The sequence below is a fragment of the Hippichthys cyanospilos genome, chromosome 5, assembly GCF_059441005.1.
Source record: "Hippichthys cyanospilos isolate Australia breed blue-spotted pipefish chromosome 5, RoL_Hcya_1.0, whole genome shotgun sequence".
In the NCBI taxonomy this organism is placed as follows: domain Eukaryota; kingdom Metazoa; phylum Chordata; class Actinopteri; order Syngnathiformes; family Syngnathidae; genus Hippichthys; species Hippichthys cyanospilos.
This window is the reverse complement of record NC_142373.1, coordinates 26,439,628-26,465,097: the sequence shown is the minus strand read 5'-3', so window position 1 is coordinate 26,465,097 and position 25,470 is coordinate 26,439,628. Positions and strand designations below refer to the sequence as shown.

Below are 25,470 nucleotides of genomic sequence, written 5' to 3'. Positions count from 1 at the left end.
TTTCCCTATCCATGGTATAGAAAAGTCAATCTTGGCTGGTCTGAGTTACTCTTTTTGCTGCTTAGCAGCTAGGCTTGTCCTAGTCTTCTTTTAGAGATTTCTCTGACACAGTGTGACCAGCTGTTGAAGGGGGATAACCTTCTGCTTTGCTCATTGGGGAGAGGAACTGGAAATTGATCGACGAGAGGCATCAAACACAACTATACTCATTTTGAACAAAGTCACTGTGGAACGGTAAAGCCTCAAAATCAGTTACATAGGACATAGATACATAGAAGTGACATGCATGAGGGAGAACAACCAAAGTGCCCTGGTCGCCAACCTTCTCTTGACAGATTGGGTTGACTGTTGGACAGACCAACGCTCAGACTCGCTTCCATCCGTCTTTTTTGTAACCTGCAGTTACACTTCTGGCCAAGTTGGCAACCGCTGAGACAAACACCGGTGCATGTGATGAAAGTACATTAAGGAGGACAGGAGGTTCTCTGTCCAGCTGGGGCAATATTCCTGTCCCCTTTGAGCTATGAGGTGCCCCAGGGTTCTATTTTGCCCCCTCTTCTTTTTTTTCCATTTATATGTTGCCTTTGGAATTTATTTTTAGAAAACACAATGTCTATTGTTTTGCTGATGCATAAAAAATAAATGATCCTGTCCTCTTTCCAGGTCCTATTAGACTGCCTTTGTGATATCCGGTCTTGGATGGAACGAAATGTTCTTTCCTAAAATAAAAGCAAAACGGAGATAATTTTATTTGGCCAACAAAATCTCATTGATGGCTACGACAGTGCCATTGGGACTCTAAAGTCTCACTGTCATCCTTTTGCAAGGAACCTTGGTTTTATTTTAGACACTGATTTAAATTTGACAAGCAAATAAGCTCAAAAGTCAAACCAACCTTTTTTCAGTTGAGACTTCTATCAAGAGTAGGGGTATATCTCTCCACAAAGAGTTTTGAAAAACGTATTCATACTTTTGTTACAGTACGCCTGGACTATTGTAATTCTTTGATTATTGGTCTCAACCAGTCAGCATTCCACCAGTTACAAATTGTCCAAAACACATCCGCCCGTTTGCTGAGTAGGAGAAAAAAGCGCAACCATATTAGTCCTGTCCTTGCATCCTTGGCTGCCCATTTGTTTTAGGATCCATTTTTTAAGTTTTATTAATTGTTTTTAAATGTTTAAATGGTTTCACACCATCATACCTGCCAGAGGTTGTTCAGTTTCACATGACAAGCAGGACTTTTAGGTTGTCAAACCAGCTGCTCCTGGAAGTCCCTCCGACCAGGTTTGCTACTCATGATGACTGAGCCTTCTCTATGGTATGGAACAGCTTACCTTTTCCGGTTAGGGCTGCTAGGGCAGTTGAACATTTTAAAACGCTGCTAAATTTCTTTTCTCTCTGGCATTCACTCCATGCTTGACAGATAATCTTCGCTCTGTCTGTTTTGCCTCCCTTTTTATTCTAACTCTGCTTTACAGCATATTGATTTTTATCACCGTTTTATTATTATATTTGTGCGTGATAATTTATTTAGTATTTTAGTAATTGAGCATCACTTTAGTCAGCCCTTTGAGGGTTTTTTTTTTAAGTGCTTCATAAATAAACTTGACACGACTCGACTCAAAATTCCGCAAATAAATTATACTTTAATGAACACAAAAAAATTGGGGACACAGCACATTCGTTTTCAAAGCTAGAAAATTGCAATTACTGTATTTCCCGCACTATGAGGCGCATCTAAAAGCCTTAAATTTTCTTAAAAGCTGACAGTGCGATTTATAATGCGATGCACCTAATATGCATGGTTGCGATCTTTTCATATGCTAATTAGATCGTTGGCAAGGATATGATGCATATAAGTAACAACAGCATGAGGCAACAACAATGTCCAAAACCCATAAAAACACAAACTTACGGTAATTGCTTTGGGAAGAGTCCTGAATGACGGAGTCATCTGAATGAGCATGGCTATTGCTATTGTAACGGCTAGATTGTAGGGAAGTGTCCGGGAGTGATGACGTCAGAGAAGTCAATGAGAGGGAGGGAGAGTTTTGGAGGGAGTTGAATAATAAATGGGTGTCGGCCGTTCCGCTCCCAAAGGAATAATCCTTGAGACACCTCACGCGCGCACATGCTACACTATCCTTAACACACAGCAACTCCCAGACTGCAACTCTAAAATAAAGCTGACAACAGATGCTGACTGCATAAACTAATCTGTGTGTTTGTAAACTCAACAACGTCATACCAATCGCAAATAGTAGGCCTCAAGGCAGCATCATCCAGCTGCCCCTCCGATTCACCATGCCCGCAGATATGGTCCTGCTATACATTGGAGCGGGTCAGTTGGTGGTGGTGCCGCAGCAGGTTCTGGCCCAGGCACAGACTGGGGCGCAGCGGAGACCTCCTGTCCCTCGGAAGCCCACTGTGCCTGCCAACATGCAGGTCAGCGCTGCCGCTCTGGCTCCTGCGGAACCTCAGAACATGCATTTGGCAATGCCACCTCATGGTTTTCACGCTGAGTGTCTCACCCTTACTCCTGTCGCACCTGGTGTCACATAAACCGCCCAGGCTTGGACTGTGTCCTCAGGGTGTCAGACTGGTGAATACCCTGTGGGGTTTTCGTTATGTCTTTCTGAGTGTTGGGGGGGGGGGGGGGGGGGGGGGGGGGCTGAGTGGAGGGCATTAGGACCATGTCTCTCACTCAGTAGGCATGTTGCAATGAAGCTTTGATGCTTTGACCCTGTTGGCTTTGTTTTTGCTGTTTTGGACAGTGTTGTGTCAGGTTTTTTTTTTTGGGTTTTGTTTTAAATAGGCAGTTAATTGAAGGTGTGCCTTATAATCCGGTATGTCTTATAGTCATTGTTTACATCCCACCGCGCGCCAACGCGGACGTAGCGTGTGACGTCATCCACTCCGCTGTGGCTAAACTACAAACACAGCACCCCGAGGCCATTCTGTTAATCACTGGGGACTTCAATCATGTGACTCTGGACAAAACATTACCTGCTTTCTTCCAGTATGTGGACTGTAACACCAGGGGAAATAGGACCATTGACCTGCTGTATGCAAACATTAAGGATGCATACAGTGCTACTCCACTGCCTGCACTGGGGAAAGCAGACCATAACCTCATTCTGCTTCAGCCCCACTACAAACCAAAAGTGAGGAGGCTACCAGCAACCACACGCTCATTCAGGAAGTGGTCTACTGAGGCAGAGCAGGCTCTGAGAGACTGCTTTGAATCTACAGACTGGGATGTACTGCAGGGGTCACATGGGGGAGACATTGAGGAGGTGGCAAACTGCACTACAGACTACATCAACTTCTGCATGGACACTGTTGTTCCTGTAAGAACTGTTCGCTGCTATGCTAACAATAAGCCCTGGATCACTAGCGACATCAAAGGCCTTCTGAACCAGAAGAAGAGGGCCTTTAAAGACGGTGATCAGCAGGAGCTAAAGCGGGTGCAGAGGGAGCTCAGAGTCCAGCTCCGGGAGGCGAAGGAGCAGTACAGGAGGAAATTGGAGCGGAAGCTGCAGAACAACAGCATAAAGGAGGTGTGGGATGGAATGAAGACTATCACCGGCTGCAGCACAAAGCGGGGTGCTGCCATGGAAGGAGATAGGGGGAGAGTCAACCAGCTGAATAACTTTTTCAACAGGTTTGACCACCCCCACTCGTTCCCACCCCGGAGTACTGCAGCTTCCCTCCTAGCTCACCCTCCCCCCCTAGACACCAGCACAGAGGAGGACATCTCCCCCCCACCCAAGATCACTGCAGCCCAGGTGTGTGGAGAGCTGAGGAGGCTGCGACCCAACAAGGCAGCAGGTCCAGATGGAGTATCCCCGCGACTGCTGAAGGCTTGTGCGTTGGAGCTGGGAGACCCTCTACAGCGCATCTTCAACCTGAGCCTGCAACGGGGGAGGGTCCCCCAGCTGTGGAAGACATCCTGCATTATCCCAGTCCCAAAGAAACCACGACCGGAGGAGCTCAACGACTTCAGGCCGGTCGCCCTGACATCACACGTGATGAAGACCATGGAGCGGTTGCTGCTACACCACCTGAGGCCACAGGTCCGCCATGCCACTGACCCCCTGCAGTTTGCCTACCAGGAGAAGGTAGGAGTGGAGGACGCTATAATCTATATGCTACACCGATCCCTCTCTCACCTGGACAGTGGCAGTGGTGCAGTGAGGATTACTTTTTTGGACTTCTCCAGCGCCTTCAACACCATACAGCCTCTGCTGCTCAGTGGTAAACTGACAGAGATGGGAGTAGGCTCACACCTTGTGGCATGGATTACGGACTACCTGACAGGCAGACCCCAGTACGTGAGACTGGGGGGCTGTACGTCCGACACTGTTGTCAGCAGCACAGGAGCGCCACAGGGGACCGTGCTGTCTCCTGTCCTGTTCACCCTGTATACGTCAGACTTCCAGTACAACTCTGAGTCCTGCCACGTGCAGAAGTTTGCAGACGACACTGCTATCGTGGGATGTATCAGGAGTGGGCAGGAGGGGGAGTACAGGAAACTGATCCAGGACTTTGTCTCATGGAGCGACGCTAACCATCTGCACCTGAACACCACCAAGAACAGGGAGATGGTGGTGGACTTCAGGAGGCCTAAACCCCATCCGGAACCAGTAACCATCAAAGGAGAATGTGTAGAGTTTGTCCAGACCTACAAATACCTGGGTGTGCAGCTGGACAATAAACTGGATTGGACTACCAACACAGAAGCTCTGTGCAGGAAAGGACAGAGCCGACTGTACTTCCTCAGAAGGCTGGCGTCCTTCAACATCTGCAAAAAGCTCCTGCAGATGTTCTACCAGACTGTTGTGGCGAGCGCCCTCCTCTATGCAGTAGTGTGCTGGGGAGGCAGCACCAAGAAGAAGGACGCCTCGCGTCTGGATAAACTGGTGAGGAAGGCGGGCTCGGTTGTGGGCACAGAGCTGGACAGTCTGACAACTGTGGCTGAGCGACGAGCGCTAAACAAGCTGCTATCAATCATGGACAATCCAACACATCCACTACACAGCATCATCCACAGACAGAGGAGCTGCTTCAGTGACAGATTGCTGTCACTGTCCTGCTCCACGGACAGGCTGAGGAGATCATTCCTCCCCCATGCCATGAGGCTCTTCAACTCCACCCGGGGCAGTAAAAGCTCACATTAAACTCAAAACCTCATACTCTGCACTGCACTATTCACTTTATACAAGCACCTTAATTATACTTGCACTGGACTCCAACGATTCACACTATTCTGTTTACACTGTTAACAAGCACCTTAAGTATACTTCTGTACTGGACTTATGTGTATCTTGTGTATTTTATTTCTCATATTTTATATCTCGACTTGAGGATACTGCTGGAAATGTGAATTTCCCTACGGGGATGAATAAAGTATCTATCTATCTATCTATCTATCTATCTAGTGCGGAAAATATCATAGTTAATACATTTTATAATATTTCACCAAAAATCAAGAAATGTGATGTTCAAAAAATAGCAGCATTGATACCTGTCTTTGGAAACTCAAAATTGTACTGTACAAATTAAGAAATCGAAAAAAAACTGAGTAGCCTAAACTAATACTTAGTTGCATGACCATGGTTTCTGATAAGTGCTTTGCTTCTGTGGTGCATGGAATTGATCAACTTCTGGAAATTGTAAACAGGTATTGCAGCTTCACAAGTCACAATTACTCTGCGTACGAACAGCATTTTTTTATTTGATTTTTTTGTCAGTCCACCTCTCTATGATCTGTAGTACACCTCTCAGTCAACCTCTCTATGATCTCTATGAGGTCACCGCTGTTTGCCAGCAACCATGATTTTGCTCGCTTCCAACGATTCTTGCAGGACACTTAAACATATTTTCAAGAGGGAGAGCACTTCTATAAAACGTGATTGGCTCTTGGCACGACCATCGACATTTGAGGGCAGGAGTTGTAATCTACTCCCACCCCAACTCCCGCTTGTTACATTGAGAGGGACGTTCCTGTCTCAATCATACAACACACACGCTGTTGGATAGACGGAAGGCAGAGGAGGAAGGAACTTCACAGGCGCACGTTGCAAATCGAAATCTGTTTCTTTTGTAATAAATTGGAATTTCAAGTGTAAACTCTCATTGTTATCATGTTTGCTCATCTACAGATTTCACTTACATCTACATACAAAATGAACTCGTTCTGGAAGTAATTTCGTAACGTGATTTTTTTCTGAAGCCTAATCCCTTCTATCCCCCCTCCCCAAAAAAATTCTCCTAAACCCTTTAAATGAATATTAATAAATTATAAAAATGCATTAGGGTGGCTTGGTGGCAGAGAAGTTAGCACGTCTGCATTGCTCTGGCCCTCCTGTGTGGAGTTAGCATGTTCTTCCAGTCAACCGTGCTGGTTCTCTCCAGGCACTCCAGCTTCCTTCCACATTCCAAAAAGATGTATGACTGGTGTATTGGACACTCTATATTGTCCTTAGACTTCCAGGCACCGCTAATATAACTGTGCCTCTTGGCAAAACTACACAGGATGGAAAGGGGTCACTGTTCAGTTTGTGTATAAGGTTTAATAATTTAAGATTTAAGTAAATATGTGTACTGCAGTAGTTTGGCGTCTGTGGCAAGTGTATTTACAGTTACCTCATCTGTCTGACATGTAGGAAACACATTTCATACACTTTATTTATTTACAAACATACAGCATGTTTGTGGATCCTACTTCGCAGATTCACTTTTCGCAGGAGTCTTTCCCAACAGTGATTCTTTCAGGCTAGAGGGAACTCACAATGATGGGCATGGTTTGATGTCCATCATGTGTAAATAATGTCACTTCAGGGAATGAAGCAAGGTGCTCGTTTACAATAAGGCACAACCTGGAACTGGGTCAAATGCTTGTAATGGATATGGAATGCAGACTTTGTTGCGAGGTCATTTTTGTGTAGGAGCAATGGAAGAAGCTTATGTTTTATGCTCGCTAGTTGTTCCCAAACTTTTTTTGTATGAAAATTATTTTATTTTATATTTCATGTCCTTTTCTTTACATCTCAAAATGAACAAAAGTAATTGATAGAAAAAAATAAATAAAAATAAATACCATGCTGTTATATAAAACTCATAAAAATCACCAGTTACCAACAACTGAAGAAGTGAATGAGAATATTTACTTATCATTTTGGAAATAAAATAGTAAATGTTTCAATGCATCTCTTGCAATGTGTTAAGATACAGTACATAACCCTCATTGGAAAACTGCTTTACACCAGTGTAAATGTTTTGAGGCGAAGATATAACAATGACAACTTTTTTTTTTTCAACAGAATATTTTTTAAAAATCCTCCTTTTCTATCCTTTTGGTGATCCCATTTGCATTAACCGTGAAGGACCATGCAACCTTGATCTCAATGATGGACATTTCCACCACTGAATAACATTTTATCATTGGTGTTTACAAACCTAAGGCTAGAAGTGCACATAAGTGGTATGCAGGTACGCATACGAGACAAAAATTACTGATGCGTAATGTCGCATACTGCGCACAGTTGTGTGCCTACTTTCATCCATGACAAACAACGTTATTGCTAACAAACAGGCTGCTCATGAAAGATGTAATTCGGCCTCACATTTCTGTAAAAAATCTTACACAGAATTTGTAGCGCATGCGCAAGATAAAAACAAAACAAAACATGGCATACAAAACATTTTTCTTCTAAGTCCAAAGCATTATCATTTTTGTGATCTTTGCTATATACACAAACTTAATTGCATGGTAAGAACAGGTTGCAAAAATACACAAAAATCTCATTCATGGTACAAAAAAGCTTCGAAGAAATACTTTCCAGCAATTTTCCTCCCCATGGTTTAACATATGCTCGTTGAGAGACTTACTGCAAAAGTGCATACTTATGGTCTCGGGTCGCCGGTGTTATTTCGCAACCAGCCTTCCAAAACAAGTTTAGATATATACTTTGATCGTTTTAAATGAATACAAAATATATAATACCAAATTAATTTGCAAGATTTTAATCTGACATGTTCTTGAGTTATGCAGATCAATTTAGTATGTACAACTAATGTATTTTCTTATTGAATGTTTGATTAAAAAGCTTTTATTTTGTGAAAGATATCGTAACCAGGGTTATACCTGCATACATAGGAAAATGCACGCTCGTTGGCTGAACACATTGCGAGGTACGGCGTACGTGGTTTAAAAAAAGTGCTTCCACTTGAATTACACTGAATGTGTACAACTTGACAGGTAAGCAAGCCAGTTGAGAAGCAATGGCTAATCGCTCTCTTGCTAGGTGACGAGACAAGCTGCAGGCTTGGACGAATTAAATTGGATTCCGAACGAATTTCACAGACCATAATGCAGGCTGGCTGCAGATGGTGCACTGCTAATGTGGGAACAACAATGAGAAGAACTTTGAGGAAGACATTTTAATGAAAGACAGGGTGCATACCAAATATTATGTCTTAGTACTCATATCAGTAGCCCACGAATAAAATTATGCGCACCCATGTCTATGGCATAGTTTCTGTTTTATGACCTACAATTTATGTATCGTTCAAATTTTCTGGAATTGTTTCTATGCAAAGGCACTTGGCAACTTATTTACAAAAGTATTATCACTTGATCCAGCCTACCAGACAAGGCTGAGAAGGGCGACATTATTTACCACCAGGGTTTGCGTGAGTGTGTGTGTGATCTGAGTTTTGTCTGGAAACTTACCAAAGATATTTGTAGAATGCCCTTTCTTGGCAAGGGGCTTGAGCTCATTGTGACCCCAACCATATTGACGATAGCTGTCCCACGCATGCTTCATCATCTGAAATGTCACAGTGACAGAGTAATAGATGTAGAGTTAAAGCAATTTGGATCTTTAAAATAGGAATTTAAAAGCAAGAAAATTAAGAATAGAGTGTCGAGAGTGGGCAACCTGCAAGTCATTTTAAATATAACAAAAACTGGGTTTGATGGGTTAATTGGGGGAAATTATTATTAATCCAGGCCTGTAACTGACAATATTTTAAATAAATAATCAACGGATTATTTTGTCTATATTTTGTATGGATAAAAGACATGTTTGAATTGGAGCACTCTGAGAAAATGAGGGCCAAAATAGAGGAGCGGAAGTCTCAATGAATGTCACGAAAATTGTTGCATTGATTGCCTCAAAAGGTTGAGCAACAAAATATTAAGTCGATGATACTGTCATTTGTCCAGGCTTGTTTCATGAGTTTGTCTTTTCAAATAATAATCTGGAACCACAATTCAAAGGTTTCTAAAGGTCTGTAGGCTTTATTTATTATTACTACTGTATTATCAGATTCAACTCATTTCTGTGACCACTTTTACTTGTTTAGCATGGGTGACAGAGTCATAATGTGACCAATTAAATAGAATCATATTGAATTAAAAACTATCGTATTTTTCGAACTATAAGCCGCGACTTTTTCCTCCGTGATTTGAGCCCTGCAGCATATAGTCCAGTGCAGCTTACCTGCGTTATTTTTTTGCGCTAGCCACCAGGAGACAATCCACCGGTCAAGAAAATGTGTGTATCTGTTCAAGGTCTGAATTAAGGGAACAACCATGAAATAGAACTGAAAAGATGTGAATCAATGGCTGAACTTGAAACGAGTTTTAAAAATAAATCATTAAAAATAGTAAAAAATATGTATAAATTGAAAAAGATTGCGTATACAAGTTTGTGATGTGTAAATTTGATATAAGGTATATATGATTGTATTTAAATAGTTATGATTGTACGTATGAATTATCTGCAATGTGTTTGTATGTTCACTAAAATAATCTAGCAATTAAACATTGAGAGACAGAAGAAGATGCTATCGAAGAAATGATTTTGAGTTTGAACTGCTATTTAACGCTGCAGTATTCTGTTGGTGTTATGTTGAAAATAATCCATCCATTTTTGCATAAATATGTTGGTGCTAAAAATGCAGAAATGTTGAGTATGTTAAAGAGAGAATGTTGCCGTTAGCAGGGAATTCATTTTTAGAAAAGAATTATAAAAAATTAAAAAACTTCCATATAACATCTTTTTGCATAAGTATCTGATGTTACTACCTGCGGTTTATAGTCCAGTGCGGCTTATCCATGACAAAAAATTGTTTTTTTGTTTTTTTGTTTTTTTTTGCTCCATTTTTGGGGTTATGTACTGGTAGGGCTTATAGTCCGGAAAATACGGTATTTTGAATCAAATATCGATTCAATTCGAAGACCAAAAACTCGGGCAGTAAATTATGCCCACCTCTAGTGTACTATATAAATAGAAATTTGGATGTTTGTGAATCAACCGAGTATTAAATACAACTTGTTTTCTTACCTCACGAATCTTGTTCCGTTTCTCTTTGACGTCTGGCTCAAGAGGTTCACCATCGCCAACGCCAACGACCTTGGGCATGGGCACGGGTGGCAAAGGCTTTGGGTCCGCACCCTTTTTCTTCAGGTCCTCTGCCACCTTGCTCTTCTCCGTTTGGATCTCGGCCTGCAGCTCCTCACGTGACTTCCGCAGCTTTTCTTTGGCCTCCTGAAGAGCCCGCTCGTGGTCAGCACGAATCTTGTCCCGGAGACTCGCCTCATCCTCCCTGTGAAAGTAGAGCAAACAAGTTAGGAGAATATCCTCTTGACTTTGGCAGATAATTAGCCTGTACAAAGAGAGTAGCAAGCAATCCTGACATTAAATAAACAGTGTAATTTAGTAAATTTATCAATGTGATAAAAGCTAAATAATCTTGTGACGAGAAAAGACATGCTCTTTGGGGAATTAGCACTCTGCTGCTTTCAAGATGATAAGTTGGAAAAAGAATGGAAGCACTCTTGAACATAGTTTCTTGCTTCGATCACACACATAGCAATGACCGATGATGCAGGAAAAGTAGGAAAAAGGTAACTTCTATACACCTATAAGAGGCAAACACAGCGAGCATGTATTGCCCATCCATCAATCCATTATCTTCTATTATCTTCTCTGAGATCGGGTCATGGAAACCCATTTTGACCGCTTGTATCCGGGATCTCGTTCTTTCGGTCACAATCCATAGTACGTGACCAGAGTTGTGGGTGGGTAAATGGATCTATTGGTAATTAAGCTTATGAAGCAGTGTTTTAAACAAAGTCGCCTGCGGAATTAAACATTCCCTCCACTGGCTCTTACTGGTTATGATGTTGCGTATCGTATAAAACGAACATATTTTTCATTTGGCAAAATCTGTGTACTTAACATTTTGTTGCTTTGCAGCTGAAAATGATGCGATCATTTGTGATCATTTAATCAATAAGATGATATCCCTATACAAAATGTCTTTAATATTCAAAATTCAAGGCATCCGAAACTTTGGTGGGGGTACAGGGGTGTTCTAAATATGTCTATAGAATAAAATGACCATTTGGGACAGCCTATTTCAGGCTCATATTGATGCATTCACGCAAACTTCCTGAGCAGGTCTAGAACCACAGTGAGCAACATCAAGCATGTGCACGGTGAGTCACCATGAATATGTCTGATGTTACTTATAAAGTGACCTACATCACTTAACTCATATTTTGTCAAAAACGAACAAAGGACTCTCTGAGTATGTTTGCCCTGGGCATCCAAGGTGCTAGCTACCATAGGTCTCAAACTCCAGTCCTTGAGGTGCCGCAATCCTGCATGTTTTTGATACTTCTGTCATAAACACACCTGATTCAAATTATTAGCTCATTAGCAAGCTCAGCGGGAGCTTGAAAATTATCCTAATCATTTGAATCAGGTGTGTTTAAGAGAGCAGCATCGAAAACATGCAGGTTTGCGGCCCTCGAGGACTGGAGTTTGAGACCTATGCCTGAACGAGGCAAAGTGTGTGGCTTATGCATTGATGATGCAAGGAAGCACGGAGCTGCAAAAACTAATGACATGATGATGTGCATCAACACTTAAATGTATGTCATGGACCGGTAATGTAGTCCTACTTAGCATCAGGTCACATAGCCCCTGTAATTTATGGGGGGGTTTTGAGGTGAGAAGCGTCGTCGAGCACACTCCAAATGATGCAGCTCCAAATGACATGCTGCTAGACACATCAACAACTACTTTTGTTGTTTTCAAATTGTTTGAGCTATTTCATCTTTGATTTTTCTCATAATTTTTTCATGTTGAGCAATAAGACATAACACTTACTGTACTGCACTTTTCACCATGGAAATAAACAGGCCAAAACTCAGCAGAACATGTCATAATTGACAGACACATATATCCCTCCACATTTTGGTACATCAATGTCATGACAGTATATCACTAAAGCTGGACATAAGGATGAGACTAGGTATTTTACCTAGACACAACAGTGGATATCTGTGGCGGAGCACATGGCCCTTGTGACAATAATGAATACACTACATGGCGCAATTTTCCATATGGAATGCTCCCATATTTTTACAATTTTCTGCCATTTCTGGACACATTTTTCATCACATATCGTCAACCACACATGCCAAGTAAACTTTTTTTTCACCTGCTCCAGTGGATGCCAATAAAAGTGTGCATGGTCGCTCTGCTGGGTCAAATGCAAAGGCCAAATTTCATGGATCTAGCACGATGCAGTTTGCCCAGATAAAAGGCAACTCCTTTAAAACGTGAGCCTGCGCAGACAACACTGAACCTGAGCGTGTCCATCAATCTAAAAGAGCAGCCTGTGATAAAGGGAAAACAATTCATCGCATACTTCCACACTGTGGATGAGAGCATGACACTTCTGACATTGCCCAGCTATCAATTTTCATCCGCAGGGTGGGCTCCAGCCAGACAGTGACAGTGGAGATTTTAGGTTCTATGCATGGGACAACTACAGGACATGATATGTATAAAGAGGTGTCAAGACCCCAACCGCGGGTCTACAGGGGGAAACAAAGCACCGGATTGTGTATGGTAGGCAAAGGCCAAAGGTGATACTGTCAAGTAAATTATGTGGACAAGTGTTTGAGTACTTCAGTGAAAAAATTACTCCCAGAAGTTAATAAAAGAAATAAATCACCACTGCCGGTAATTTATTTTTCAATTATGTTTTAAAAGTATTTCACTTGAGTGACTGACAAAAAAAATGCTGATATTGATTTCTTTGAAGAAAATGTTGCCTACTTTTGCCATTTCCCAGAGACAATATACTGATGGTGCCTGAAATAAAATTGCCTCATTCATTTAATAAATGTTATGGGAATTTTTATATAAAGGAAGTATGTTTTTTGTGTTGAAAATTAAAAAATATTGACATAACCATAAGATAATATTGCTTTATTCTTCTGAGTGCTACGTATATATAATGTACATGCATACAATTACTGTATATATATATATATATATATATATATACATATACATATATATATACATATACATATACATATATATACACAGTGGTACCTCGGTCCTCGAACGCCTCTATACTCGACCAAATCGGTGCTCGACCAAAAAAATCAAGTAGGTAATGCATCGGACCTCGATCAGATTTTCGGTTCTCGACTAGCCGAGCCTAGCCGAGCCGAGCCGACCCGAACGCACTCCTCGGCTCTTTTCGGCCAGTTCAAGCGCCAGTTCAACTCAGACCGCCAACGGAGTAAGACTTACGCAGTTTGTTTGAGTACGTATTTCTTCCCAATTTTCAACTTTTTTGTGTTGCGCTAGCCCTTAATGATGGGTCCTAAGAGAGATAGTGATAAGGGGAAGGCAAAGAGAAAAACAGTGAGGACCACTATCGAACGGAAGAAAGAAATAATAGCAGAATATGAAAGTGGTCTACGGGTGTCCGACCTCGCATCGAAGTACGAAATGGCAAAGTCAACCATTTCCACTATCTTGAAGCATAAGGAAGTGTTAAAGAAAGCTGATGTTGCAATGGGAGTGACAGCAATTAGTAAGCAAAGGCCTCAGATAATGGAAGAAATGGAAAAGTTGCTTCTTATCTTCACCAAGGAAAAGATGTTGGCAGGGGACAGCATTAGTGAAGCTCTCATCTGCGAAAAAGCTCTTCAAATTTACGAAGATCTATTGAAAACTACTGGAGGTGAAAGTGCTAGTTCATTTACTTTCAAGGCAAGCAGGGGATGGTTTGAAAAATTTAGACACAGAACGGGAATTCATAGAGTTACCAGGCATGGGGAGGCATCCAGTTCGGACAAAGCAGCGGCTGAGAAATATGTTACAGAATTCAGCGAGACCATCAAGGCTGAAGAGTATGTTCCTGAACAAGTGTTTAACTGTGACGAGACTGGCCTGTTTTGGAAGAAATTGCCGGCCAATACGTACATCACAAAGGAGGAGACAAAAATGCCTGGTCACAAGCCTATGAAGGACAGGCTAACGCTGTTATTGTGTGCCAATGCTAGTGGAGACTGCAAGATCAAGCCCTTATTAGTGTATCATTCAGACAATCCCGGTGTATTCAAGAGAAATAACATCATTAAAACTAAGTTACCAGTTATGTGGCGAGCTAACACTAAGTCATGGGTCACAAGACAATTTTTTACTGAATGGGTCCATGAAGTGTTTGCTCCCCAAGTTAAGGCATACCTCATCGAAAATAAGTTGCCATTAAAATGCCTCTTAGTGATGGACAATGCCCCTGCCCACCCTCCAGGTCTAATGGATGACTTAACAGATGAATACAGTTTCATCAAGGTGAAGTTCTTGCCCCCCAATACTACTCCCTTACTCCAGCCTATGGACCAACAGGTAATTGCTAACTTTAAAAAACTGTACACCAAGGCCCTCTTCCGAAAGTGTTTTAATGTGACATGTGATACCCAGTTGACCCTTGGAGAATTTTGGAAGGATCACTTTAATATCCTCAATTGTGTTAACTTAATAGACCAAGCTTGGAGTAACATCACTTGTAGGACATTAAACTCTGCATGGCGAAAACTTGGGCCTGAGTGTGCACCTGAAAGGGACTTCGAGGGTTTCCAGTATGAGGCTGTTCCAAGCACTTCTGCTGTTATTCCTGCTGGTACATGTACTACTGAAGAAAATGCTGTCATGGAGGACATTCTTTCCATGGGAAAAAGTTTGGGCATTGAGGTCAGCAGGGAGGACATTGATGAGCTTGTGGAAGGCCACTCTTCTGAGTTAACCACAGAAGAGTTATTGCACCTGCAACAACAGCAGCAGCAAGATTTGGTTCAGGAGCAGGAATCCTCAGACGATGAGAATGTAAGAGAGGAGGCTTCCAGTGCAGTGATCAATGACATGTGTGCTAAGTGGGGTGAGTTGCAGGCGTTTGTTGAAAAATACCATCCTGATACCACAGTCACTAACCGTGCTGTGATAATTTTCAATGAGACTGTTATGGCGCACTTCCGAAAAATAGTGCAAAAAAGGCAGAAGCAACTTACAATGGACAGGTTCCTTCTTAAAGAAAAGAGGAAGGCTACTGCCCAGCCAGATTTACCTCCACAGAAGAGAGAGAGAAGGGAGAAAACCCCTGAAGGCGCGTTACCTAGCGTCATCATGAAAGGGGATTCCCCTTCCAAGGATTAACCCTCCCTCCCGTCCTCGCCGCATCCATTCCCGTATGCCATCAGCCACTCTCCAAAACGTAAATAAATTATACAAAATGCTTAATAATGCTTTATATATCTTTATCATGTACCGCTTGTGCACATTTACGTCCTCATTGTTGTTTAGATACATGTTCTTATAATATTTTAGGTATTTTTCTTAATGGTAAAAACGGATTAAAATAGTTTCCATTATTTCTTATGGGAAAAATGGTTTCGGTGTTCGAACAAATCGGTGCTCGACCACCACCTCGGAACGGATTATGGTCGAGTACCGAGGTACCACTGTGTATATATATATATATATATATATATATATATATATATATATATATATATATATATATATATATATATATATATATATATATATATATATACACACACACACACACACACACACACACACACACACACACACACACACACACACACACACACACACTTTAGGGCTAATTGATAATATTGAGAAATTGCAATACAAAGTGACACAATGCACACATTGCAAAACAACATTCATTTTCCAATATATTGCGTATTGGTTTTGAAATGCCTTACTTTTGTAATATTCTGTTGTCTGTGGTCAATATGATCAGCTCAATTAATACTTTCCAACGAAAACTGCAACATCTCTCCTCAAAGCACCAGGCAAACCTTGGCAAACTTCCAGAACCTCACATCAGAGCAGGAGATGTAGGGGAAGTGTGTGCAGCTTGACAGTATACGCTACACGAAACAGATTAAAATTTGCCTATCAGAGTTTGACAAACGATTTCAGGACTTTGCTTCACTCAAGCCTGTTGCTTCATTCATGTGATACTTTTCGGGAAGATGCTGAGGTTTTTACACTTGCATTAAAATTTGCAAAACTGTTTCACCTGAACTCATCTGAAATGGAGGATGAGATTTTGACACTGCAAGCCAACATTGAGCTGAAGTCCAGAGCTGTTTTTGTTGCTGTTTCTGCCTAAAGCATAAACAATGCATCACTATGCTGTGAAGCTAAGTAATACAAAAAAGATTTTGTATGTCTTAAAGGTTTACATTACAATACCGTGATGACGATGATATGACCTTACTGTTTTTATTATTATCATTATTATTATTAATGTTGAATGTGTCAAAGGCCTGCATGAGTTTAAAATGTCCAACTGCCTTTGAATGAGACCATATGTCATCCTTACGTCAGCAGTTACTGGACACTTGCTAATCGGGGCACAACCAGCGGTCAGATGAAAAACTTCAACATGAAAGACTGATAAGGCCACCAAACCTCACTTGAAACAATTTGATATTGTTCCAGCAATGTTGACTGAAATGAAGACAACAGTACAGGGTCTGAACACTTGACAGAAGATCCAGTACATCGAACATTTGGCCACCTCATACAAGACCCACCTATGGCACTTTTCTAATAGCCCCTAACAGCCCCACAAAACATCACTCCACTTGGCCGTGCACCACACAACAACCCCTCGGTTGCGAGAGGCGCCGGCCCAAATGGTGGGGTGTGATCAACTGAAACGTGTAAGCCTCTTGCAGAGAACAGAGTTGTGCCGCATCATTTCATGAGTGGTGTGTCTCGGCCGCTGTTTTAGCAGCGATTATAAAATATGAATCGCTGTTGCATGATGCAACAACTTGCAAACTATTATACAGCCGATCAAATGCACAGAAGCCTTCACAACTAGACCAGGGATTAAAGGAAAAACAAACAAAAAAAAATTGGAGTGATCGGGGAAAGATTTTCAAACACAAACTATAAGAGTACAATGGATGAATTCAATTAAACAGAGCGTGTTTGTTTCCACATTCATATTGTTGTTGTTTTTTTCCCAAGCCTACTGCATTCTAGGCATGAAAACGAGTCAGGGGTGAAAAAGGTGAACAGTCTCCATAGTGACATAATACTACGTGGGTGTGCCTCTACCTTGGCCAGCCTCACTCCTAAAGTGCCTCAGCCAAGATGTTTATGCTCTTTGTATATTGATTAACCCATCATGTTGATTAACCTATTTTAAAGCTATCTTGCATGATTTTTGCTTATAGTCCCTAGGTGACGTTTTGTAGCAGCTAAATGATGAGCTTAGCCAGAGGTGGGGAACAGTGGTTCCTCGACAGCTGTATCTTATCTGTTTTTGATGTCCCTCGCGTTCAACAAACCTGACTCATACGATCAAGAACATTAACAGATTTTCGCAGAGCTTGCTGATGAGGTGGTGTGATGGGAGGGGGAGACAAAGATAACAGGCAAGGTAGGACTCCTCAAGTAAATAGTTCCCTACCCCTGGTCTAAGTTCTATTTGCTAACGCTGATTAGCATGCATTCCACTTACTTGAGACAACAAGGCAGACCATAATTTGACCTCACCTGTAGCATTCTGTGCTCCCAACCTGGATACATAGCATACCACCCCCTGTACCATTGATGCAGTCTAAACAAACACCCAAAGCAATATAATTTAACTTTCAACAAATGTTAACTTGTAAGCCTAAACTTGTAAGCCTGTTCCTTCCATCCGCCCACCCCCCGATCGCCTAACCCCGCACTATTTGAGAAGGACAGTTAAAGCAACAATACACAATTTTATGATGAAAACATTTTTACCTGTGTCTGTGCTCATCATGTCCTCCCTGACCATGTATGATCACCTGTCCCGAAGCATGTTTGCCCTCCTTTGGCGAGTCAATGTGCGGGATGAGTACGTCCTCCAAGCCCAAGTCAAACCGCTTGTGCTTGGAATTGTCAGGCAAGAAAAAAAAAGCGCCAAAGCATAGGGTGATGAAGGCACTGAGGATGAGCAGCAGGATGAACTTCTCAGAGAGCCTCAAGGTAGCGCGGTGGTGCAGAAAGGAGGAGGCACCCGGCGACAGTGTGGGGATACGGCGCCCAGAGAGCGGTAAAAGAGCTGGCGTTGTCATGTCGAGAGCTGCTGAAGAGCTATAGAGCAGCGGGACAGGAGAGTATCAGGCAGGAGGAAGGGCAGCGGCAGCCTCACGAGCCCCGCAGGTGTCGTTAGTTGCAGCTGCTTGACTTTATTATCTCATGCCTGTGCTGCCAGGTCCAAACACCAAAAGAGAATGAGGTCCCTCAAAGTAGGACTGACTGGTGAGCAGACTCATCACCATTCTGCAAGAAAAACAAAACAAAAAACAACAGCTTATCATCAAGATATTACGAAATTTTATTAAAACCAGGTTTCACACGAACAGGAATTTGGGGCTCCATCACCATTTCTGAGTTTATATAAGCCAATCACACAATGGAGCAATATTGAAATGGTATGTTTATGTACAGTGTAGACTTTTGTACAGTTTTCTGAGTATTTATGATACTAATACCCTATTTAAATATGATTATTTTGGCTGAAGTGCAGCCATGGTGTGCCTCTTTGGCTGCATTCAGACTGATGGCATGTGTGATTCCAATCTGATTCGTCCTCAAATCCGATTTTGAGGGTGACTGTCCACACTGTTTGTAGCAAGTGCCCAAATGGGATCTGGTCACATTTAGACTAGGCCACATTATTGACCCATCTGCCTGGTGTAACAACCAGGCCGGAACGGAGACATTTAGCAGCGCATGTAATGTCTGACGTCATAACGGTGGCAGCGGCAACAACAACTAGGGCAAGTTTGAAAATTACACTCAGACACCTGTGCACTACCCTTGAGAGTGGGCGTGTTTTGAAAGGTGGCTTGGAGAGTTCTTTGGTCTGGAACATTGTCTCTTGTGGGTCTTGTGTCATGTTATGGGAAGTCAAAACCGATCTCTGCGTTTGGAGTTGTCAACAATGGCAGGCAATGTTTCAAAATCTGATATGAAACTAATTCCCAAAAGTAGCAATAATCCTCACTGCAAAAATCGGATTTCATGTGCTTTGTGACTGTTCAAACTACAGAAGCGCCCATACAGTTTCAATTTGCATGGGCTAAAAATCAGATTTTTTTTCTGGCAGTCTGAGCAAGGTCTTTATCTGCTATCACCACTCTCGCCAGCACTGCCCCGCCCACAGCAGCATCTGCTCTGGTTATCATGCAGAATGTACCCAAATTGTTACATGTGCTGTCATACTACTGTATTACAAAATATTTTATTTTATATTTTAGGAAAAAACAGAATAGTATTGTAATCATGTAAAAAAAGTATTACACTGACAATAATAAATAACAACAAAATACTAATTTTATGGGAAGGAAGATGTGAAACATTTTTGTACAACATTTTTGTCTGATGTTTTTGCACAACAACAAATTTTCAGACCTTAAGTTTTACAATGTCACAAAATAAATATTAAAATTGTCTCAAAATAAATAATATTTCTTATTTAAGGGCAGCTGTAACAAGCTACCATGGGTACACAGAACTTAACAATAAACTTTTAAACATTATTTGTGCAAAAAAAAAAATGCTGCAGAAAAATAGAACCCACATCATCACCACGATGTCACAAACATGTTTGACATACATTTGTTAAGTATTAAACAAATCGTTTAGCCTACGTCAAACAGTAAGACTCGCTACAATTTTGTTTTTCAGTGAAGCAAGACGCACACCACGTTTATCACAGAGTGGGAATTGCGTGCTCTTTGCAGAGTTTGCAGGGGCCACGCTTTTCACATTTCAGAAGTCTGTTGCAACTTGGTCCCAAGTAGGACTGCACAATGACGGGATTTATATAATTTCATACATGATAATGAAGCTTTTATTAATTTTCTCTGGAGATATAGTGTAATATACATTGGTAGCTTCTTCTTCATTCTTGACTTGTAATAAGATCAGTTGGACATTGTGGTCTGGTCACCCCCGAAGGGGCCCTCCTGCTGTTAGACGCCATAACACCTAGAAGTGAAGGAAAGCGTCTCCACTGCGCATTGTTCCATTCTCAACTTTGAATACACATATCAGTCAACTGACGCCCACAGGTCTCGGACTGTGGGGGATTCCAATGTATCTCCAAGAGTATTCGCCAAGGTGCTGATTGGCTAGATTCGAACCCTCCACCCGAAAGGGGGCAGCAGCGGAACGGAAAAAACATGCTGACCTGGCCATGGGACCACCCCTTTTAGTGGACCGGCGAATACAAAAGATGGGACCGAAAGACGAACCGGCATCATTCTCATCGTGACACGGGAATGATCCAGAGATCTCTGTTTTGGACAATTGGCTTGTAAACTGCAATATGGTAATAATAAATCGTTTAAGTGTTGTTGACGCGATGAACGTGTGCATGTGTGTATATCCCGGCTCATACCCGAACGCGCAGGAATCTTTCACAAAGGTATGTGAAAACAATACAGCATTATTCAACTGGGTCCGCAATCAAAACTGAGATTAAATGTGAAAGATCCAACAACAAGTAATAAAATTTTACTTGCGAGCACGATATTTGCTGCCACGATTAATTACGACGATATTCTGCGATATTAACAATTAAAAAGCTGGCCATCAAAACAAGCACTTTCAGTCATCCCACCACCAGGGGGCAAACACAAGTTTAAGACTTAATTAAGCTTAAATAGCGAGCAAGCAAATCCTGCTAGAAGGGCGGCAGCTTGGTTTATGCTTGACTCATTCCGCGAGTTCAGCACGGCTCCACGGCAATCACGCCACTTAGCGCCGCATCCAAGCAGGCCGGATTTTCAGCAACGTGTACCTTCTTGAATTTCTTTACCGCGCAGAAGGACCGAGGAGAAACCATGCCGAACTAACGAAATCTTTTGGAAGCTTGCCGGTAAGTATCGTAAACAACTTCTGGCGAGCACGCACACAGAGATGAGGAGAAAATATGCTGCAGGCTCTATTTATTGCCAGCAGTAGGAATATCGGCTAAGTGCGGAGGAAAGCCGCACAGAGTATAAAGTGCAGCAAAATATGTGCCGGCGAGATTCCGCGCGTCTTCTTTTCACACGTCAAGAGTGGGACATGATGACAACGTTGAAGGTTGGAAAATCCGATGGCAAAAATTGGAATAAATTGGATTTGAAATGACCAAAAATGACATTTTTGACTGCTAAGTCCATACACACTTTGAGTGATTCTTTTGTACTGTTTTTTTCTTGCAAAAAAACTTTAAGGCTGTTGTAGGTGTTGTTAAAGGCCTGTTGTTGTATTATGTGCTTGGTTCTAAGTAGGCTACATTTTTTTCCAATGGTTTGCACTCAGCAAGATAGCGGTCTTTCCCTGTGTGCCAAGTTTTTGTCATAATTATTTACTTTAATTATTTTACTTTATTTTTTGTAAGTATCGACCCTTGTACTGCTTGTTTAAAAAAAAGTGCAATAAATAGACATGTTTGATCAAACATGATGAATAATCATAATTAATAATTGGAATTTCAATATTGGCCAAAATAATCTTGGTTGTTATTTTGCCCATAATCGTGCAGCCCTACATCATCTGGAACTCCAATACGAACTCGAAATTTTCAATCTCCAAGGGTGAGGCTTCCTCTTCACATATTGTCTTATTGGACAAAGTGTCCCTCTGAAGGACACCATTTGCTCATCAATCGAGTTGTATTCTTCCAATGATAGCCAGACATGGTTTGCAAATCAGATTCTGAGAATATTGACATGACATGATGTCAGCAACCATGGAACATCTATCCAGTCATTTTTTATAGCCACTTATTCTTCACAAGGGTCGCAGGCTTGCTGGTGCCTATCCCAGCTGCCAATAGCACCCAATCACACCTAAGGACAATTTTGTTTGTCCAATACACCTGCCACGCATTTTTTTGTTTTTTGGGAGTGGGAGTGGGAGGAGAGAACCCACGAAGGCTCGTGAAGAACATACAAACTCCACACAGGAAGGCCGGTGGTTTTGATCTTGTCTCCTTGAACTGTGAGGCAGACATGCTTAACCACTGCGTCACCGAGCCGCACCTGGCAATATTTTGTGTCATTTTCCCAGTATGCACAATTTCTTGTCAGTTAGCAAAGACCCATTCATAAGTCTTCTTTAGCGGCATAAACATTGTTGTGCTTTTCCAATTTTTGTACACTGTGCCAATATGTTTGTTCTTTGAGTAGTAATACAATCATTTTTGTTGTTATGATCTTTTTTAAGTACTCCAGAAGACTAAGAAGATTGTCTGGAAGTGAGACACAAGGTCCTTTGAATGTGTACTCAGGGGTTTCAAAAGATTTGTTCTTCCTAGAAATGTGTTTTCTCCTTTGGACATTTTCTTCTGTTTCTTGTTTTTGTCCTAGGCTAAACTTATTTGACTCATTCTCCATGTGTTGCCTAGTAGGATTGTAAAGAGGGTCTTCAGCTGAGCTATTTTCACATCCCTCAAACTCGCCGTCATTTTCCATGATTGTGAGTAGGGTGGGTTTTTAAGCATTCTACATATGCAATAAAAATAAATGAGTAAAGTGTTAGCACAACATCAGTGTTGGAAAAATGTTTTATAATATAAACAGAATAAGTTCACATTGTTTTAAGTTTTTGTCCATCTACTACACTGTCTATTTACAAGCAGAACATACTTGAACTGAATTTATTAGATATTGCTAATTTTAATGGGAGGAATATGACCATTTTTGTTATTGTGACAAATAGATCACCCCACGCTGTTCATTCTGACTTAGGACTAAAAGCCCAATGCGATATTTACAACTCTAGTTTTACATGACTTTGTTCACTAAATATGGTGAAACCCAGTTGAATGTAATATAGAACATACTCAAAGTAATGGAACCGTCAAATGAGTTTGAAATTACCTGTAGTATCAAATAACATTTTGAAATTGGCTGGGGCATCTCGGTGGCAGTGGTTAGCACATCGGTCTCACAGTTCAGGGTTTCAAGTTCAATTCAAGCTGGCTCCAGCCTTCCTGTGCGGAGTTTACACGCTCTCCCCGAGTCAGCGTGAGTTCTAAGCACTCGGGTTTCCCCTCACATTCCAAAAACATGCATGATCGGTGTATTGGACACTTTAAATTGTCCCAAGGTATGATTGGATGCGTGAATGGTTGTTCGTCCCGGTGTGCCTTGCAATTGGCTGGCAACTGGTTCAGGGTGTTCAACCTACTGCCCATAGACAGCCGTGATAGGCGCCAGCAAACCAGTGACACTACCCGAGATAAGCGGCTATGGAAAATGGATGAAATTGAAATCAGCCCACCAGCAATACCAGCAGTTTGGAGAGGCTACTTCAGGTCAGAGTCACATGACTATCGCATGATAATGTTCAATGCATGCCACTTCAGATTTTAATGAGGTCAAGTCAGACAAAGTTTTATGTCAAAAAAGACTGCGGCATTCAAAGTGTTTGCGGCACTGGTATCACCATGAGTCTTATGGGCCCATATAATAGAAAATATTGCAACAATAATTAGTAATACTTTCAGATATTGCTAACCAAATGAATCGGGATGTGTACCTACATTTGGGTGATAATTGATTGTAGCTTCCTGATTAAGCTGAGCTTGGAGAGGTACAGTAAATGCCTAATGTCCCCCAAATCAAAAGAATTGGGGTGATTTTTCTGAAGTGGGCATGAGTAGAGATGTTCACATAAATGTTGGTGATGATTGATAACGCTTTTTAAACCTTAAGCATTTTACACTTTTCCAAAAGCAGAAATCTGGATCACAGCAGTTGAGAACCACTGCAATTGATGTAACGGTGCGGCCAGCAAGCAAGTGATAAACGACAAAATCGACAGTTCACTTGTCTCAACCCTAGAATTCTCGTCCTGTTTACTGCATTGACACCACAGACCACAAATTAACTGGAGAAAAACAACAACAAATAAATAGATCGACAAAAGCAGATGTCTGAGGTAAGAATGTGTGAATGGATTCCCGCAAAACGACCACTAAACACCCGAGTTAAACACGCATCGTGGCGGTGCATGCAAAGCAGACACGTTCGCTTCCAATCCAAACGTTCAGTGAATGGATGGACAGACGGATGGGGTAGCAATCACTAATAATGACGCGAGTCTCGACTTTAAAAACACCAACACAGGCAGAGATTACGCAAGAATCTGATCAAATGGATGCAACGGAATAGTACGTCTTGTTGAATGACGTCTTCTAACGGGAAGTTCATCCATCGACTGTTCCATTCTGGCTCAGACGATTAGCGGACTAGCAAGCTACCCTTGCTAGTTCGCGAGCAGCTAATACCCGTGGATAAAATAAAAATGTGTCACTTCCCCGAAAACATTGCACGGGAGACGTCACCTGGAGAGAATAATCGTTTCCGCACGCACGTCTAGCGTGCTGACATCATGGCTCACGGAGTTGAAGTCGTCGATGTCCTACGCCGAACGGTCACTCACATCGATGGGCTGGTTCTGTTAGCTACGTTTTTCGGCTACTAATGCTAGTCTGCCTGGTGAGCAGCCGACAGAGGCGGGCTTTAGTCTCTGCCGTGCCGCATCACTGTCGTCGACGATCTCAATTTCTCAGACTTAATTTGACGAGCGTTCTTTTTCCCAGGCCGTCGGAAAAGACAAACGTGACCGCCAGGTGGTTTCATGATGCCCATAAGCGATTTTGTGCTGGGAAGAAAAAAAAATCTCCGATAAGATGGGGTGGAGCTGCCTGTCTGGCAGCTCCATAGGGCCCGCTCAGGGGACTGAAGCTTTTCTGCCGCTGCAGCTCCACGAGTGAGCTGCAACTGCATTCTCAGCCTAGCTGAATAAGGAACCGTATGACAATTGCATGAGGGACAATTTGCGTAAAGGGAAAAACACAATATTACCTGATAATAATGATCACGCATCATTGGCTTGAATGTGATTTTATCGAACTCACTCCCTTTTGTTGGTTAAGCCCTCCGAAGCAATCTGTGATCCAGAAATATTATTTAAATGTGATATAACTCATGTAGTAACTACTATCTTGTCACGTGAAGATGGGTGCCAAATATTTTGACAGTAGAGGGGTGGG

General features: G+C 41.9%; 1 protein-coding gene across 2 annotated transcripts in view; it reads right to left on the bottom strand.

Annotated features, from left to right (window-relative positions):
- Positions 1-25,301, bottom strand: part of LOC148424149 (mannosyl-oligosaccharide 1,2-alpha-mannosidase IB-like) — a 50,123-nt gene extending 24,822 nt beyond the window's left edge. The window contains exons 1-4 of one of the 2 annotated variants that reach the window (XM_088415857.1): positions 25,283-25,301; positions 18,171-18,692; positions 10,359-10,620; positions 8,741-8,837 (exon numbers count right to left, since the gene is read on the bottom strand). In XM_088415857.1, coding sequence (XP_088271983.1) covers positions 8,741-8,837; positions 10,359-10,620; positions 18,171-18,484 — 673 coding nt within the window. In that variant the 5' untranslated portion in view covers positions 18,485-18,692; positions 25,283-25,301. Of the gene's footprint in view, positions 1-8,740; positions 8,838-10,358; positions 10,621-18,170; positions 18,693-24,759; positions 25,173-25,282 lie in introns of those variants that run through there. The other variant, XM_088415856.1, reaches the window with a different exon arrangement.
- Between the last annotated feature and the right edge of the window lie 169 nt (positions 25,302-25,470).